Source organism: Erpetoichthys calabaricus, chromosome 13 (genome assembly GCF_900747795.2).
Source record: "Erpetoichthys calabaricus chromosome 13, fErpCal1.3, whole genome shotgun sequence".
Classification (NCBI taxonomy): Eukaryota; Metazoa; Chordata; class Cladistia; order Polypteriformes; family Polypteridae; genus Erpetoichthys; species Erpetoichthys calabaricus.
Genome location: NC_041406.2, coordinates 62864634 through 62882413, shown reverse-complemented (window position 1 = coordinate 62882413; position 17780 = coordinate 62864634). Strand labels below are relative to the sequence as shown.

Genomic DNA, 17780 nt, shown 5'->3' with positions numbered 1-17780 from the left:
AATAAAAAACAAATGATTCGGAATGATTTTTTTTTTTTTTGGTAGGCTTCACTGGGCTAACAATCATTTTTGTTAGGTACAGCAGTCTAGGAAGCACCTACTCTGAGTATAACTCATCTTAATATTTTATAATATACAGAAAATTAATTTTTTTTAGTTTGTTTTCCAAAAGTAAAAATTAGGCCAAATACCTGTCCTTACCATAAACAACTGCCAGAATTTAAAGCGCGATTTATGATCTGCAAACAAAGCAGGTCATAGTTCAGTCAGCTGCCCTTTACATTATTTCCTGGGAACACCTACAGCATATCTGGGCTTCATTACAGGTCACAACTAATTACTTAATCAGAGGTTAATTCAAGTTGAATTTCAAATCTGTTCCCTGTTTTGTTTGAAATCTTTGGTTGTTACCTGCTCTTGCACTAAACATATAAACTCTGAATTAACCTACACCAAGAAACCTCTCGAAGTTTCACAGTCGGTTGAAGCTTTTCCTAGTAGAAGCATTTGACACATCGGACATAAAATTATATTCACTCTCTATACGACACCTAATGTGTCTGCTACATTTTTCTTTTTTTGGGCTTTGAACTTTACTCTATTGCAAGGCATGATGCAGCTCTTGGTAGGAAACAGTGGAGGGGCACATAAGGGGTCAGTGGCGAGGCAGCTTTTTAAAATAAAAACCATGTGGCTCGTGCTCCATGGGTGTGGGTGTAGGTGTATGTGGCTGCAAAACTGATGCCTCAAAACTGGTTAATGAGGAAATTGGCTAATCGCAATTGCACGCGAGGGCACAATCACTTAACCCAGTTTCCTCATTGACGCTCCGCAGGCGATTTGGTAGATCTGCAGTCATAGGAGATTAAAGGGTTCTGACTAAAACAGAGGAATGAAAGTGAAAGAAACGAAGGGAAAGAGCAGGATCCATTGGATGGACCATTGCCATAGAGAGGAGAAAGTGCAATTGGGGGAGCGATTGGATCAGCACTCCCAGGGTGATCAACCATGCTGAACAGTTGGAGCATGGAAGATTGTGGTTTCCTAGGGATCCTGCAGACACCTAAGGAAATGTAAGGAAGACTGAACTTGGTCATATTGTGAAATGAATAAATGAGAAAAAATACAGGGTTCAGTATGTTGAACTCTTGAGACAATTGGTGTGTCACTTGTTAACCATAAAAAAAATTAATCATCATATTGAAATCTTACTCACCTGACCTATTCTATTAAAACAACAGAAACCGGTCATACCACTTTGTGCAACAAACACCACACATCAAAACCCAAACAGATCTATTCAACTGATGGGAATATTCTATTATCAAATCAGCAGCCTAGCATTGACTGTTATAGAATGCCCATGAGGGGAATAGTGGCCAAATAACAAACGTCTCCAGGACTGTGACTTTTTCTTTTAACCTTCTCTGTTATAATCGATTGTGGACCCTTCAGAGGTTTATTTTCTCAAGGGATTTCTGCAGACTGGAGTTTGTTATCCTGTCCTCTGATGTGAACTGGTCACAGATCACCACATTTATAGACAGATAGATACTTTATTAATCCCAAAGGGAAATTCACATACTCCAGCAGCAGCATACTGATACAAAAAAAAAAAACAATATTAAATTAGAGTAATACAAATGCAGGTAAAAACAGACAATAACTTTGAATAATGTTAACGTTTACCCCCCCCCTCCCCCGGTGGAATTGAAGAGTCGCATAGTGTGGGGGAGGAACGATCTCCTCAGTCTGTCAGTGGAGCAGGACAGTGACAGCAGTCTGTCGCTGAAGCTGCTCTTCTGACTGGAGATGACACTGTTTAGTGGATGCAGTGGATTCTCCGTAATTGATAGGAGCCTGCTGAGCGCCCGTCGCTCTGCCACAAATGTCAAACTGTCCAGGTCCATGCCTACAATACAGCCTGCCTTCCTCACCAGTTTGTCCAGGCGTGAGGCGTCCTTCTTCTTTATGCTGCCTCCCCAGCACACCACCGCGTAGAAGAGGGCACTCGCCACAACCGTCTGATAGAACATCTGCAGCATCTTATTCCAGATGTTGAAGGACGCCAGTCTTCTAAGGAAGTATAGCCAGTTCTGTCCTCTCTTGCAAAGAGCATCAGTATTGGCAATCCAGTCCAATTTATCCTCCAGCTGCACTCCCAGGTATTTATAGGTCTGCACCCTCTGCACACAGTCACCTCTGATGATCACGGGGTCCAGGAGGGGCCTGGGCCTCCTAAAATCCACCACCAGCGCCTTGGTTTTGCTGGTGTTCAGGTGTAGGTGCACCATTTAACAAAGTCCTTGATGAGGTTCCTATACTCCTCCTCCTGCCCACTCCTGATGCAGCCCACGATAGCAGTGTCATCAGCGAACTTTTGCACGTGACAGGATTCCGAGTTGTATTGGAAGTCCGATGTATATAGGCTGAACAGGACTGGAGAAAGCACAGTCCCCTGCGGCGCTCCTGTGTTGCTGACCACAATGTCAGACCTGCAGTTCCCGAGACGCACATACTGAGGTCTGTTTGTAAGATAGTCCACGATCCATGCCACTAGGTATGAATCTACTCCCATCTCTGTCAGCTTGTCCCTAAGCAGCAGAGGCTGGATGGTGTTGAAGGCGCTAGAGAAGTCTAGAAACATAATTCTTACAGCACCACTGCCTCTGTCCAAGTGGGAGAGTGATCGGTGTAGCATATAGATGATGGCATCCTCGCTCCCACCTTCTCCTGGTATGCGAACTGTAGAGGGTCGAGGGCATGGCGTACTTGTGGCCTCAGGTGGTGAAGCAGCAGCCGCTCCATGGTCTTCATCACATGTGACGTCAGAGCGACAGGCCGGAAGTCGTTCAGCTCACTAGGACGTGATACCTTTGGGACTGGGGTGATACAAGATGTTTTCCAAAGCCTCGGGACTCTCCCCTGTTCCAGGCTCAGGTTGAAGATGCGCTGTAGAGGACTTCCCAGCTCCAGCGCACAGGCCTCCAGCAGTCGTGGCAATACTCCATCTGGACCCGCTGCTTTGCTGGCACGAAGTCTCCTCAGCTCTTTGCTCACCTGCGCTGCTGTAATTGTGGGTGGGGATGTCTTTCCTATGCTGGTATCAGCAGAAGGATGGGTGGAGGGTGTAGTACTCCGAGGTGAGAGTGGGTTACGGTGGTCAAAACTGTTAAAGAAGTTGTTCATTTGGTTTGCTCTCTTCACGCCTCTCTCGATGGTGGCACCCCACTTCGAGCTGCAGCCAGTGATGATCTTCATCCCATCCCACACTTCCTTCATGCTGTTATTCTGCAACTTCTGCTCCAGCTTTCTCCTGTACTGTACAATTTACCTGAGAACTTGCCATAGCACTCTGCTGCTGCACTCCGTGAGCTATACAAAAAATTGTATAATGATGTCTCTAGTGTATATGACTTGAGTAGAATACAAACTCCACACAGACAGTACTGAAGACAGGATTCACGGGTGTTAATTACTATGAACACATTTCTTTCAGGATTCATGCTACCACAAAGTACATGAAGGTGGTATGTGGTAAATTCAATTCAGGACTGCATGGTTTCTTTTGTAATATTTCCAATTGTTACAAACTGCTTAAACTTTAGATATTCTACAGTTGTCAGAGTGCCATATAAGGTTGTTTACTTTTTGAAGGTTTTTATTTTCAGTTTCAGTTCAATGTTTTTCTAAAGGCACACCTAACAAATAGGCAATACAGCACTGTTGTTGTCAGGGATACAGAATAGAACTCCATGAATGGCTTTAAGTGCATTATGCTTTTAAGATGTGTTTGGACTAGACATACCACATACAACACATCCTCATTGGTCAAACTGTTAAGCACATTGAACCTCACTCTTTACTTTTGACTAAATATGATTTCCCATCTTCCATAGAATGCTGGGCTTGTAGGAGGCAGCTCTAAATAAACATTTACTAAAACCTTCTGTGAAAGATGTTTTGAATATCCAGCATATAATGCTCCAATATTTGAAATTTCATTTACAAGGAAGAATTTAAATCCTAAGAACAAAAGATCCAAATAACTAGGATTTTATTTTTTTACTTTAATACTAGGGGGCTTTGCTTGCCAACCTCCCCGCCTACGCTATGCTCCAGCAACTTCGCATCTCTGCCGCACGCATATCTGGATTTCACTTTCACAACTTAATTCGTGTTGCCATCAGGGATAGACTATCTACAAGTCTCCAACTTAAAGTTTAAAGCCAAACAATATCTACATACTTCTGTCATATCACCTATGTCCATATATTCAATCTCTTTTCACTTTTAGTCAATATTGCATTGAATTTTGATTCCGTGTTTGGAATTACATCGTGACAATGCAACTGCCCGCGAGTGAATATCGTTTCTTTCTCTCTACAAGAAATGTGTCTGACAATAGCATTCACACAAATGCGCGTGGTTATGTGGGTAGGATTTTTCCAAATTTCCCATTGGGATTAATAAAGTATCTATCTATCTATCTAAATCTCTTTGCATAAGCTCTCGTCTCACGGGGATTGAATTTTCTCTCACAGGATTTCACTTTCACCAAACAACCAATCTTTTAATTCTCGCTGATACACCTCTTCATTGGGAAGAAACACTACTTTTCCCTGATGGCAACACGAATTAGACGATCTACAAGTCTCTGACTTAAAGTTTAAATCTGAACAATATATTTGATCTCTTTTTGCTGTTCCATTATTTCACCAAGTAATTTCCATTTGTTTGCGCTAATGCGATCTTTACTATCAATTTTTTGAGACTTTAGAATTTTCGTACTTCCATTATCTCTAACCTGCTCTGCGCATGTGTACCGTGCCAACGTTTTTGAATTCTTTATGACGTTCTACTTTGTCATCTACTCTTTTTGTCTTTTACTTCCAGCCCCGGTTAAATCTCTTGGCTCAGTCTCACCTCGAGGGACGTGAAAGTGTCTCTCTGAGAAAATCACGTCTCATCTCCTTCCAAGATTTTTTTTACAATAGATGAAGTGAAATGAAGAAAGGAGTCGGGGCGAGATCATAATTAAGCAGATTTAGGTAATGATGCTGAATTTTCCCCGATTCAAAAGGCTTTCATGTGAAATGTTCTATTGTGAAGCTCATATTTCCCACAACAAGAAAACATTCCTTTATGACTAGTTTGCTACCTGACATATCCTTGCTAGTAATATAAATATTGGGATTAATAAAGTATCTATCTATCTATCTAAATGGGTGTTTTCAACCTCATTGAAAATGGTCAGTATTTTGACAATGAGAAATTAAAATACAGCTATTGCCATATTTCATGAATCCAACAAGTACTGTTAAGTTACCATAATGAGAGAAAACATACTTAAGTGTTTTCAAAAACATTATTTCTAGGAAGTTTGAAGCATTTCACAATGTAAAGTGCCACTCAGAATACTCTCTTCAGCTTTAACACAGCTTTATTGTTGGCACCTTTTTTTCCTTGCACTTTAACCAGTTTTTGGAAAACATGGAAATACATTTTCAATTAAGAATGCAGAAATATTTTCTGATGCTGCTGCACATTCCTGAGACATTTTCACACTCTCATTTTTCCCCAGTAGTTTTCATAAAAAAGTAGGTAAAAAAATTCCAGGTTTTCTACGGACCCTAAAGCATTTCCTACACCCAAGAAATTTTAAATGCTTATAAACTCAGTAACTAAAATTGTATCTTCACTGCTCCACAAAGTTGGTGATGTAATCTGCTGTATGTGAGGCAGACACATCCTCAGAGTTCTTGGTAATGTCCATATTATGCAACTAAATATGTTATTGTATTCTGCACACATGACAATGCTGCTGCCTCTACCACAACTACTGTGAATGAATTTCCTTTCAAATAACAGATCAGTGAAAACTGTAAGAAGCTAGATATGGAGAAAAGAATAACAATTCGCAAATTGATATTGGATAGTCTTGTCAATCTCAAATAGGAGGGTGACTTATCTGAACATTATAAGTGGTGATATGTTTACTTACATTGTCCTCTACCTTGGAATTGATGGAACCTTAAATCAGAACTGAAGAGCATGAATCATATCATTATCTTTATGATGGCAAATTAGGCAGAGGTCTTCTCCACAAAATGGACAGACATTTGTAACTCAACTAAGTTGTGCTATCTTTGTCTTGGGTGTTCATCTACACATCAGGTCTTGTGGAAACTGGAATCTGCTTCTGTACTGTTTACCAATAAATCATGTAACAATGGTGCTGAACTCTTGGGCAAGATAATGACATGTATCTGTAATTTTGCTTTTGCATTCTGTGTTCATTATGCTTTTGTTCTAGTGTGAATAAATTAATATTTCATAGCTGAAATACTAGTCAACATTTAGCACCTGTCACAACAAATAGTAGGTAAAATGAAAACTCTCTTCCATGTACTTTATTTTTTTATGTACATTAGCTTTACATTAAACACACATATCCTTGAATCAGTGTTGCATGAGATGGATACAGTTTTGATATAAAAAGAATAAGCCATTTTTTCCATATACTTTAATCTGCCATTACTTGGTCAGAGTTCAGAGATGTGTAAGAAACAGCTAAATGCACAATGTATTCATCATTAAAAAGTAAATCTACACTCCAAAATATAATCCTAGTTTGTTCAATAGTTTATTTCAAAACAAAAAAAGATTAAATTATGCTACCAACAGTTTTCATATCGTTTCCATTAGTACATTTCAACTTTTTTTTAGAGCAAAGATTTTATTAGTTTAAAAAAAAAACATAAGGAAAAAACTGCTTTATAGGAATTATAAACAACGTTAACAGCTTACAAGCATTCACATTTATTTAGGGAAATGTGCTTGGTACATTGAGAATTTTACGTTGTAAATTAAATATATTATTGAGGTTTGAAAAAAAGAAAATCCATGTAAAACACTTTATTGTAAACAAATAATTATATACTTTTGTAATATTGACTAAACTGGACGAAGTGTAATTTTAAAATGAACAGTAACATGAGTGTAAGTGTAGGACATTGTTACAGTTTTACACATCTTACATAGAAAAGAAGGAACAGCAGGATCAAATTACATTCAGATGCACAAAGGGCAAAAATGTCTTGCTTCGACTGCATTATTCTTGTGTAATAATGTATACTGCAATCTCTCAATTCAAAGAAATGGGATATTCAAAAATCTGAAAATTATCATATAGCCAATGAAGTTAAACTCTGTGATTCTCACTAACTGATAAGCTTGAACATGAACACTTACCCACCATCCCCAACCCTTCACATTGAAAAAGTATATTGTGTACTAATCATTTGACTAATGTAAATCACAGCATAGGGCTTTATGAAAGACTGTCCCAATGAGGACTTTTCCTTTGTAATTCGCAGCAACTGATGATCCTTGAATCACACTGCCATTGTCTGCATACACCTCGGTCACTACTGGCTTCTCAGAATGAATGTTCTTAATTCGCAAGATCTAGATAGAAGGATTAGATATTTAACAGGCTTAAATGGTGTATTATAACATAGGGCAACAGCAATATACAGGAAAAATGCAATTCACCAACAGTGTTGATGGATATAAAAGGACTATAGCACACACAAAACTGCTCACCTCAGAACCTGGAGGATCATCCTTATTATAAAACAAAAATTTCCAACCATTGGGGTGGCATCCAATCCACAGGTCCCCAGTTTCATGATCTACATGAATATTATCAGGTAAACTGCCAATGTGAATTGCCTATAAATTAAAGAGTAGACCACTTAAGTTTTCCGCTGTATTTGTCAAGTTTATAAATTAACAGATGCATACCATATCTAAGTCATTGAATAATGTAAATAATCAGTAAAGTGCACCAAGTCATAAGAAGCACAGAATTTAATAAGAAAAGGAATACTTGTATTTGCTTAGTGATTTCAACTGAGGTTGTAAGCAAAACAATCATTACTTGCTCCAGGACTGCAGGACTGTTCATTTCCTAAAGAGCTCCACCTGCATGCATAAAACATTTTCAGTAAATGGTATGCCAGACTAGAAGACTGACACCTCTACTGAAGAGTCTGTCACTTTCACAGCACTCTTCTGTATTTTAATATTACCAACTTCTGGTTTAAACTGGACCCTTAGCTATGCAGGTGCTTGTTCTGATGAAAGTGTCTTAGGCTAAAACTGACATCGTAAAAATTAAATTTGAACAAATGTAATGTGATACTTTCTAAGCATCTTCACTGTTGCCATGTGGCAATGACTGATATCACTCTGACATACCTTTACATGCAGAGGTAAATTTGTAATGCATGAGCTTAACTGATGTTAAAATATATGGAACGTACTTTAGGTACCATTTTACAGGTACATTTTGTGAGTTGGGCTTTTGTTTTTATGAAGTATGGTGAACAAAAAGTCTCTTTTGAAAAGCAGCTTTCAAGTGGGTGTTAATGCAACAAGCTGAATAAGGAGCTGAACTCTATAACACAAGGTTGTTAGTTGGATCAATTTCTGCCTCACACAATGTGTGGCCCTGACCAATGTCATTTATCTGACCTTTGCTCCAACAGTGGAACATGAATGGAAAATGTTTTAGAATGGGATTTTTCTACAGAAATACAAATTTTTCGTTTATCACTGTGCCTAGTAAGTCAAAGAATGTCTTGGAAATAAAAATGAGTCTACAATACAAATCTGCATCTTGAAAAAAAAAAAAAAATGCAATAAACAAAGGGTTTAATTCATAAGGCTGGCTCTATTTCAATGCTCCATTTTAAATGGAATTCAGACTTGTGTCTTACTCTCCATGTAAAGAGCAATTATAGCCATCTTAGCTTCTTGAAGTTTTGCCATTTGCCTGTTCAAGCTATTGGCTGCAAGTGCTTATCTTGAAATAAGTTCACTTTAATTTAGCCTTGATACACCACATAAGACAAGCCAAATTTCCATAATAAATATTTACATTTATTGGACATTTTAGCACAGAACAAGTTGTCACCTTAAGAGATCTGGCAATGGCAGTTCACTGTTGAAATGCTTATGAGATAAAGGGGATTATCAGAGAAGGACTTGAACAGAAAATTTCTCTATATGCAGATGATATGGTACTGTATATATCAGACCCACAAAATACTGTGCCTGCCGTCTTAACAGCACTAACAGAATTTCAAAAGATTTCTGGTCTCAGAATTAATTTGACTAAAAGTGTGCTCTTTCCAGTGAATTCTCAAGCACAAAATATTAGATTGGACACCTTCCCTTTTATTATTGCAGATCAGTTCAAATATCTAGGGGTAAACATCACAAGTAAACATAAAGCTCTTTATCAACAAAATTTCGCTATCTGTATGGAAAAAATCAAGCAAGACTTACATAGATCGTCAACCCTTCATCTTACTTTAGCTGGAAGAATTAACATTGTTAAGATGAATATCCTCCCTAACCTTCTCTTTTAATTTCAAAATATTCCAATATACATCAATAAATCATTCTTTAAGAAATTAGATTCAACTATAATCACATTTATTTGGAATTCAAAACATCCACGTATCCAAAGAGTGACCCTACAAAGGCCAAAGGCAGAAGGTGGCATGGCTCTACCTAACTTTCAATTTTACTACTGGGCAGCAAACATACAACATATTAAAACCTGGACATTGACACAAATAGATGAACATATGCAGGCTTGGTCTGAAATAGAATCCTGCAGTTCATCTTTATATTCCTTGCTTTGTGCCCCAATAAATGCAAGTTATCGCCAATATGCTAATAACCCAATAGTGCTTCACTCACTCAGAATATGGAACCAATGTAGGAAGCATTTTAAGATAGAGAATCTTCTATCGGTGGCACCTCTGCACGAGAACCACCTTTTTCAACCCTTGCAAACATATGCAGTTTTAATGTCTGGAAAACATTTGGGATTAAATCACTTAGAGATCTGTACATAGACAACATCTTTGCATTCTACGAACAATTACATTCTAAATTTAACTTTCCAGCAACACATTTCTTTCACTACCTTCAAATCAGAAACTTTGTTAAACAGAACCTGCCCAATTTTCCTCACCCCCCACCTCCCTCTATGCTGGAAAATATATTCATCAGTTTCAAGGACTTAGAAAGCATAGTCTGCAATATATAAAACCATTTTACAGTCCCTCCCTTTCAAAGATCCAAGAGGACAGAGGGAAAAGGATCTCTCACTCAACATATCAGAAAAGGAGTGGAAAGTAGCAATGCAGAGAATTCACTCGAGCTCTATATATGCAAAGCATACAATTATTCAACTCAAAATTATATATCGAGCACATCTGTCTCACTTAAAACTGTCCAAAATGTTTCCAGGGCAAGATCCAACCTGCGAACGCTGCAATCAAGCTCCAGCCTCACTGGGTCACATGTTTTGGGCCTGCACCAAATTAACATAATTTTGGACCAAAATGTTTAAATGCCTTTCCGACAGCCTTGGTGTCACAATCCCTCCTAATCCACTAACAGCTGTATTTGGTGTACTTCCAGATGGGCTAAAAGTGGAGATGGACAAACAAACTGTGATTGCATTCACTACACTATTGGCACGCAGACTTATTTTGCTCAACTGGAAGAATCCTAACTCTCCCCTTTTAAGTCAGTGGGTAACTGATGTTATATATTATTTGAAATTGGAAAAAAATCAAATTCTCACTTAAGTGATATGTGCAGAAATTTTTCAAAATCTGGCAGGATCTAATCAATAAAATTTTAGAATAAGCTTTTAAAGCACTGAGGAAGCAGATTTTCTCCCTATTCTCTCTTTTTTTCTTTTTCTTCTCAATTTATCTATATTCACTTATTAATTTATCTATTTACTTATTTTTACTAGGTTTAAGTTTTATTCTGCTGCCCATGCTCTTTCTCAGGGGTGGGGGTTGATTTGTTTTCAATCCTATTCTTGTAAAATTGATCTATTTGTATGGAATGTTGTGTGATTTCAATAAAATTATTAAAAAAAATTTCTAGCAGAAAGAGAGCAGCAGTTAGAGCTTTTACTGTAATTATTGATAAACTTTTCACAGATAAAAACTGCAAAGGAGTCATAAAAGGAAGTAAATATTTATGTTTTTCTGTAATGATCTTTAGACTAACAAATTCAAATTTATTATACTGACCTGAACACATCTCGGAAATGCCAAACTGACATCAGGTAACTTCTAGCTATGTCATGCCTATACTTGATATTTTTTTTTTTTTTACTTTTGCTTTAGTTGTTTGGATTTATTCTGTGCAATTTCAAAAAGGAATCAAAAGTGTACAGAACAAAGATAAAATATAATTACTAACTGGCAATGTTCAATACAATTTAGAAATGAGCTACCTCATGTAAGCAGATATCAAGATGGCAAACACAGACCTCCTCTACAATATTAACTCCTACAAGAGGAGTAAAAAGCAGTCAAAACAAAATTGGTTCTTCAGTAACTCCATATGTATCCCATATGTGAATAATGAACTCTTAATATTTGATGCTGTTAATGTGCAAATAACACCTCCTTATGATCTTGCAGAAGATTATATTGCAAAAATACCTGATACATGACTATAGGTGTCCAGTATATAATCACATACCCGATTTTAAAATAAAATTCTAAAAGCCATGCATAGGCAAACTTCCACTGAAAGCAGGTCCATAGAGAAGTATTAGTTATTGTGTAGTTATAGGTTACTTAAAAGGATTACTTTTTTGTTAACTCATATTCATGCTTTTGGCTGACAAACTCTTGTATGCTTATCACTATTGTTGTTTGGATACTGCTGTGCCTAAATATTAGATATTTACACAATGTTTTATGTGCCATGTGCTGTTATGAATATACATGAATTATCAAACTGGTCATTTATGAAGACGTAAATTAGTTAACAATATATGTTTAAAAGGACACTATTAAATTGCCAGTGCAGAGTACAGTGAAATTTTTACCTGTATGATTTTATATCTGATTCTTACCTATGTTGTTAGAATCCTTCTTGGATTGAGGCCTTGCCGTGGCAGAAGGGCTTGCGTGGTCTAGTGATCCTCGAAGCTATGTTGTCGGGAGTTACATGCTCCTGGTAGGGCTTCCCAAGGCAAACAGGTCTGAGGTGACGATCCAGACTAACTGAGACCCCATATGGCTTTAAAACAAGGATCGGTGTTTCCCTTGCCCAGGAAAGGGTACCTGGGGCCCCACCCTGGAGCCAGGCCCAGGGGAGGGGCTCACTGGCGAGCACCTTGTGGCTGGACCTTCGACCACGGAGCCCAGCTGGGCTCAGCCCGAAGGAGCAACATGATTCCGCACTCTTGTGGGCCCACCACCTGCAAAAGAGGCCATAGGGGTTGGGTGCAATGCGATATGGGTGGTGGCCGAAGGCGTGAACTCTGGCATTCCGACCCTTGGTTGCCGAAACTGGCTCTTGGGACATGGAATGTTACCTCTCTGGTGGGGAAGGAGCCTGAACCGGTGCATGAGGTTGAGAGGTACCGGCTAGATATAGTCGGGCTTACCTCTGCGCATGGTCTGGGCTCTGGAACCATTCCTCTTGAGAGGGGCTGGACTTTGTTCCACTCTGGAGTTACTGTAGGTGAAAGGCGGCGGGCAGGGGTGGGCTTGCTTATGGCCCCCCAGCTCAAGCCCTGTACGTTGGGGTTCTCCCTGTTGGACGATAGGGTTCTTCCCTGCGTCTTCGAGTTGAAGGAAGGACTCTGACTGTTGTTTGTGCTTATGTGCTGAACGACAGTTCAGAGTACCCGGCCTTCTTGAAGTCCCTGGAAGAAGCACTGCGAGGAGCAGCTCCTGGGGACTCTATCATCCTGCTAGGAGACTTAAACGCTCACGTCGGCAATGACAGTGAAACCTGGAGAGGTGTGATTGGGAGGAACGGCCCCGCTGATCTAAACTCAAGTGGTGTTCTGTTGTTGGACTTCGGTGCTGGCCATGGATTGTCCATAACGAACACCATGTTCGAGCATAAGGGTGTCCATAAGTGCACTTGGCGCCAGGATACCCGAGGTCACATCTCGATGACTGACTTTGTAATCATGTCATCGGATCTGCGACCTTATGTCTTGGACACTCAGGTGAAGAGAGGGGCTGAGCTGTCAACTGATCACCACCTGGTGGTAAGTTGGATCAGATGGCGGGAGAGGCAGCCTGACAGACCAGGCAGACCCAAACGTATAATGAGGGTCTGCTGGGAATGTCTGGTGGAGGAACCGGTCAGAAAAATCTTTAACTGCCACCTCTGGCAGAACTTCAACCTCATTCCGAGGGAGGCGAAGGACCTTGAGTCTGAATTGGCTATGTTCCGAGCCTCCATTGTCAAAGCAGCAGAACGGTGCTGTGGCCGCAAGATTGTCGGTGCCTCTCGTGGCAGCAATCTACGAACCCAGTGGTGAACACCTGGCAAACCGTCAGGCGCCTCAGGAGGGGAAAGCGGTGCTCCACCAACACTGTGTACAGTGCAGATGTTATTGACCAGTGGAAGGAATACTTCGAGGATCTTCTCAATCCCACCAGCATGTCTTCCTTAGAGGAGGCAGAGCTGGAGGACTCCGGGGGGGGGGGCTCGTCCATATAATGGGCAGAGGTCGCCGAGGTAGTTAAAAAGCGTGGCCTGGGGTGGACGAGATTCACCCTGGGTTCCTCAAGGCTCTGGATGTTGTGGGGCTGTCCTGGTTGACACGTCTCTGCAACATTGCATGGACATCATGGGTAGTGCCTCTGGATTGGCAAACTGGGGTGGTGGTCCCCCTTTTTAAGAAGGGTGACCGGAGGATGTGCTCCAACTATAGGGGGATCACACTCCTCAGCCTCCCCGGTAAGGTCTATTAGAGGTGCTGGAGAAGAGAGTTCGATCGATGGTAGAATCTCGGATTCAAGAGGAACAATGCGGATTCTGTCCCGGCCGTGGAACACTGGACCAGCTCTACACCCTGGCCAGGATCCTGGAGGAGGCATGGGAGTTTGCCCAACCAGTCCACATGTGTTTTGTGGATTTGGAGAAGGCATTCGACCGTGTCCCTCGAAGCATCCTGTGGGGTGTGCTCCGAGAGTACGGGGTACAAGGCTTGTTGTTACGAGCCATTCAGTCCCTGTACAGGAGGAGCAGGAGCTTGGTCCGCATTGCCGGTAATAAATCAGACTCATTTCTTGTTGAGGTCGGACTCCGCCAGGACTGCCCTTTGTCACCGATTCTGTTCATAAGTTTTACGGACAGAATTTCTAGGCGCAGCCAAGGAGCGGAGGGGGTATGGTTCAGTGACCTCAGAATCTCATCTCTGCTATTTGCAGATGACGTGGTTCTGTTGGCTTCATCGGACAGTGACCTCCAGCTCTCACTGGAGCGGTTCACAGACGAGTGTGAAGCAGTGGGGATGAGAGTCAGCACCTCTAAATCCGAGGCCATGGTTCTCAGCCGGAAAAGGGTGAATTGCTCTCTCCGGGTTGGGAACACACACATTACTGCATCAAGTGGAAGAGTTCAAGTATCTTGGGGTCTTGTTCACGAGTGAGGGAAGAATGGAGCGGGAGGTTGACAGACGGATCGGTACGGCATTCCGCAGTAATGCAGGCTCTGCAACGGTCCGTCGTGGTGAAGAGAGAGCTGAGCCAAAAGGCGAGGCTGTCGATTTACCAGTCGATCTATGTTCCTACCCTCACCTACGGCCACTTTGGGTAGTGACTGAAAGACCAAGGTCGCGGATACAAACAGCCTAAATGAGTTTTCTCTGCAAGGTGGCTAGACTTTCCCTTAGGGTGAGGAGTTCAGTTATCCGGGAGAGACTCGGAGTAGAGTCGCTGCTCCTCTGCATTGAGAGGAGTCAGTTGAGGTGGTTTAGACATCTGGTCAGGATGACCCCTGGACGCCTCCCTGGGGGGGTGTTCTGGGCATGTCCCACTGGGAGAAGGCCACGGGGCAGACCCAGGACACGCTGGAGGGATTATATCTCCCGGCTGGCCTGGGAACGCCTTGGGGTCCTCCCAGAGGAGCTGGAGGAGGTGGCCGGGGAGAGGGAGGTCTGGGCTTCCTTGCTTAGGCTGCTGCCCCCGCGACCCGACCACGGATAAACGGTGGATAATGGATGGATGGATGGTTGTTAGAATTCATAATGAATTTAAATGATACGTGATTAAAAAACTGGATGATCATAGCTTGCAGTGTACTATATAGCAGCAGTAGTACAGTGATAGGTAGGGTCTGTCGTGCGTGTTTTTTTTTTTTTTTTTCCCTTTGGCCTGATAGTTAACAGAGACTGACTGTTAATCGAGTGATGAATAATCAAGGTTTTACTGTACATAAATTAATGACCCCTTCCTGCATTTCCACAGGCAACACATCTCTTGGTGTTATAAGATGGCTACGCTTACTAAGATACAAAAACCGCAATGGGTTTTTGTAAATCTCAACAGTTCTGATGAACAGACTGCAAGGCCGTACACAAACGGTTTGTAAAAACTGGTTATTTTTGTATGAATTTAGTTACCTGAATAGTATACTACTCTTGGCAGCTGTAGTGCAGCACCTCTCTGCTAACCCACCCAGATTTACACGTCAGCTGTTGATCAGCTCAGAAGGATATATGGATTTTGTTATTGTCAAAGGGAAATTAGCCAACACTCACAAGTGAAGTCATTAGCATGAGGTAGTAAATGAAAAGCATGAACAGAAGTTTCTGAACAGATACACTGCTTACGTAAGTGGTCTGCTTCTAACTTCCTGACAATGTTTTGCTTAATAAATGGCCAGCTTTATAGACACAGGTTGGGGAGCATGCACTGGTACGGTGTGTTTCCGCACCCATCACATGATGAAACAGCTTGGGATCCTAGTTGGCAACCCCCCAGGCAGACACGCAGTCAAGTCCCACCCTCTGGAAATGACCCTCTATCTGCCACAGCCATGTGTTACGTGGGCATCCCCTTGCCCTGGTCCAGCCATTTGGTTCCTCAACAATGAGGATCCTGTGAGCTGGATCATCCTTGGGGAATTGCGCCACATGGCCATAGTGCCCTCACAGTGTAGGTAAAGTGCCTCATTTGGGACTCCATGAGCAACCGCTCAATTGACACAAAGTCAAACCAGCAGCACCCAAGGATTCTCCGAAGAGACACAGCACTGAAGTAGTCCATTTCATAGACATAAAAACATGAATAAAAAGAACACTTTACATACATAGATAGATAGATAGATAGATAGATAGATAGATAGATAGATAGATAGATAGATAGATAGATAGATAGATAGATACTTTACTAAGTAAAGTAATGAACAAGGCAGAAAGGATGAAAGGCCCTACATTTAATGATAAACTTCTACACTTCTGTGCTATCTGATTAGAGCAGTTTTCCTTTTATGAGTTTATTAGGCAATATTCCACTTCCATTCTCTGTATGGTGTCTGTTCATTTTTCAGGGATTAAATATTTTTACTTATTAATGCTGAAAATGCATGAAAAATGTAATTTCAGCTAAAAGAATGCTTCCAACTGAAGAACATTTTGAGAGAGTGTGCTGTTGCAGCCAGACATATGAGGAAGTGTGTGCACTCAGCATTTAACTGTGCTTATTGCTTGCTTATACTTTTCAATGCTAACACACAGCTGTTTTGGCCTATTGTAGGAGACAAAAAAATTATTGCTTCAAATCACACTTAAAAATAATGCTTTTCTAACACATCATTGGATGAAGTAGCAGTGTATGGAGAAATTGTATTGTTTTGCATACATATCATTGAACTCAAAATGTATTTTTACTGAGATTTACATTGATGATCAATTTAGTCTTTGGATATGCTATATGAAACATTTAATTTATAGCATGTTAAACTGCAACCAGTTTCTTTTGTTCCTTTGGCTTAGAGACTAGTTTCTCTAAGTTTTTTCTTTGCGTAACATTTTTTTTTCTGTCTTAAATTATCATGTACCAAACTCTTATTAGTGAAAACTGCAATATTTATTTTAGCCACTCACCCTGCAAACCGTGGCTAGAGAGTTAATAATAGATATTTTCTGTGTAGTAATGTGTGTTTTAATTACATTTTTCTTATTTACACCTAATTTTATTAATGAACTTTGTTTTAATGTACGAACAATAGAGTGGTTTGATATGGAATACAAATTTTGAAAACCTAAAATTTCCATACTTAATTTACAGAAAATAAACAGTTCAGAGATTGAATTTAATGTGTGGCAGAGAAGTTTATAAACAATGATGACAACTTGTCTCTCTCTCTCTCTGTGTAACCCACCACCCCACTCTACCTTTACTCATGCTTGGCTTTGTGTTCACTTAAGTGTTACCCTGTAACTTCTTATGTACCACAGGTTCAAAACCACTAGCCTATAGAATGCAGCTATGGAATCTGAGAAAATCCTGAACCCGTGGTCATTACATATAAATATATTTTAAGATAGTATTATTAATAAACTTTATGCAAGATTAATTAATATTTATTGAAAAGCCCAGAGCACAATGGAGAGTCAATCTTACCTTCACACGAGTCAAAGTCTTGTTGTCTTGAATCTCCAATACATGCACAATGCTATCAAGAAAGTCAGCAACATAAATATATCTGAAAGAAAATTCGATAAATATTAAAAGTTCAATATTTTTGAAGTAGGGTTCTTAATTTCCCCCAAATTAGTGGCGAGCGCCTTATTTTTAGGAATAAACACTGCCCACAACAACACAAAAAAAAAAAAAAAAAAAATCTCTTCTCCAAAATTCGTTATTAACTTGAGTTAATAATAGTTTTTAAAAATTAAACGACAAATGCAG

At 40.3% G+C, this 17780-nt stretch overlaps 2 protein-coding genes across 2 annotated transcripts in view; one reads left to right on the top strand and one right to left on the bottom strand.

Annotated features, from left to right (window-relative positions):
* asb4 (ankyrin repeat and SOCS box containing 4) overlaps positions 1-17780 on the top strand; it is a 191631-nt gene that overhangs the window by 15106 nt on the left and 158745 nt on the right. The window lies entirely within an intron of this gene.
* LOC114663374 (serum paraoxonase/arylesterase 2-like) overlaps positions 5606-17780 on the bottom strand; it is a 107364-nt gene continuing 95189 nt past the window's right edge. The window contains exons 7-9 of the mRNA XM_028817065.2: positions 17493-17574; positions 7609-7737; positions 5606-7470 (exon numbers count right to left, since the gene is read on the bottom strand). Of these exons, the coding sequence (XP_028672898.1) occupies positions 7309-7470; positions 7609-7737; positions 17493-17574 (373 nt within the window). The 3' untranslated portion in view covers positions 5606-7308. The remainder of the gene's footprint in view (positions 7471-7608; positions 7738-17492; positions 17575-17780) is intronic.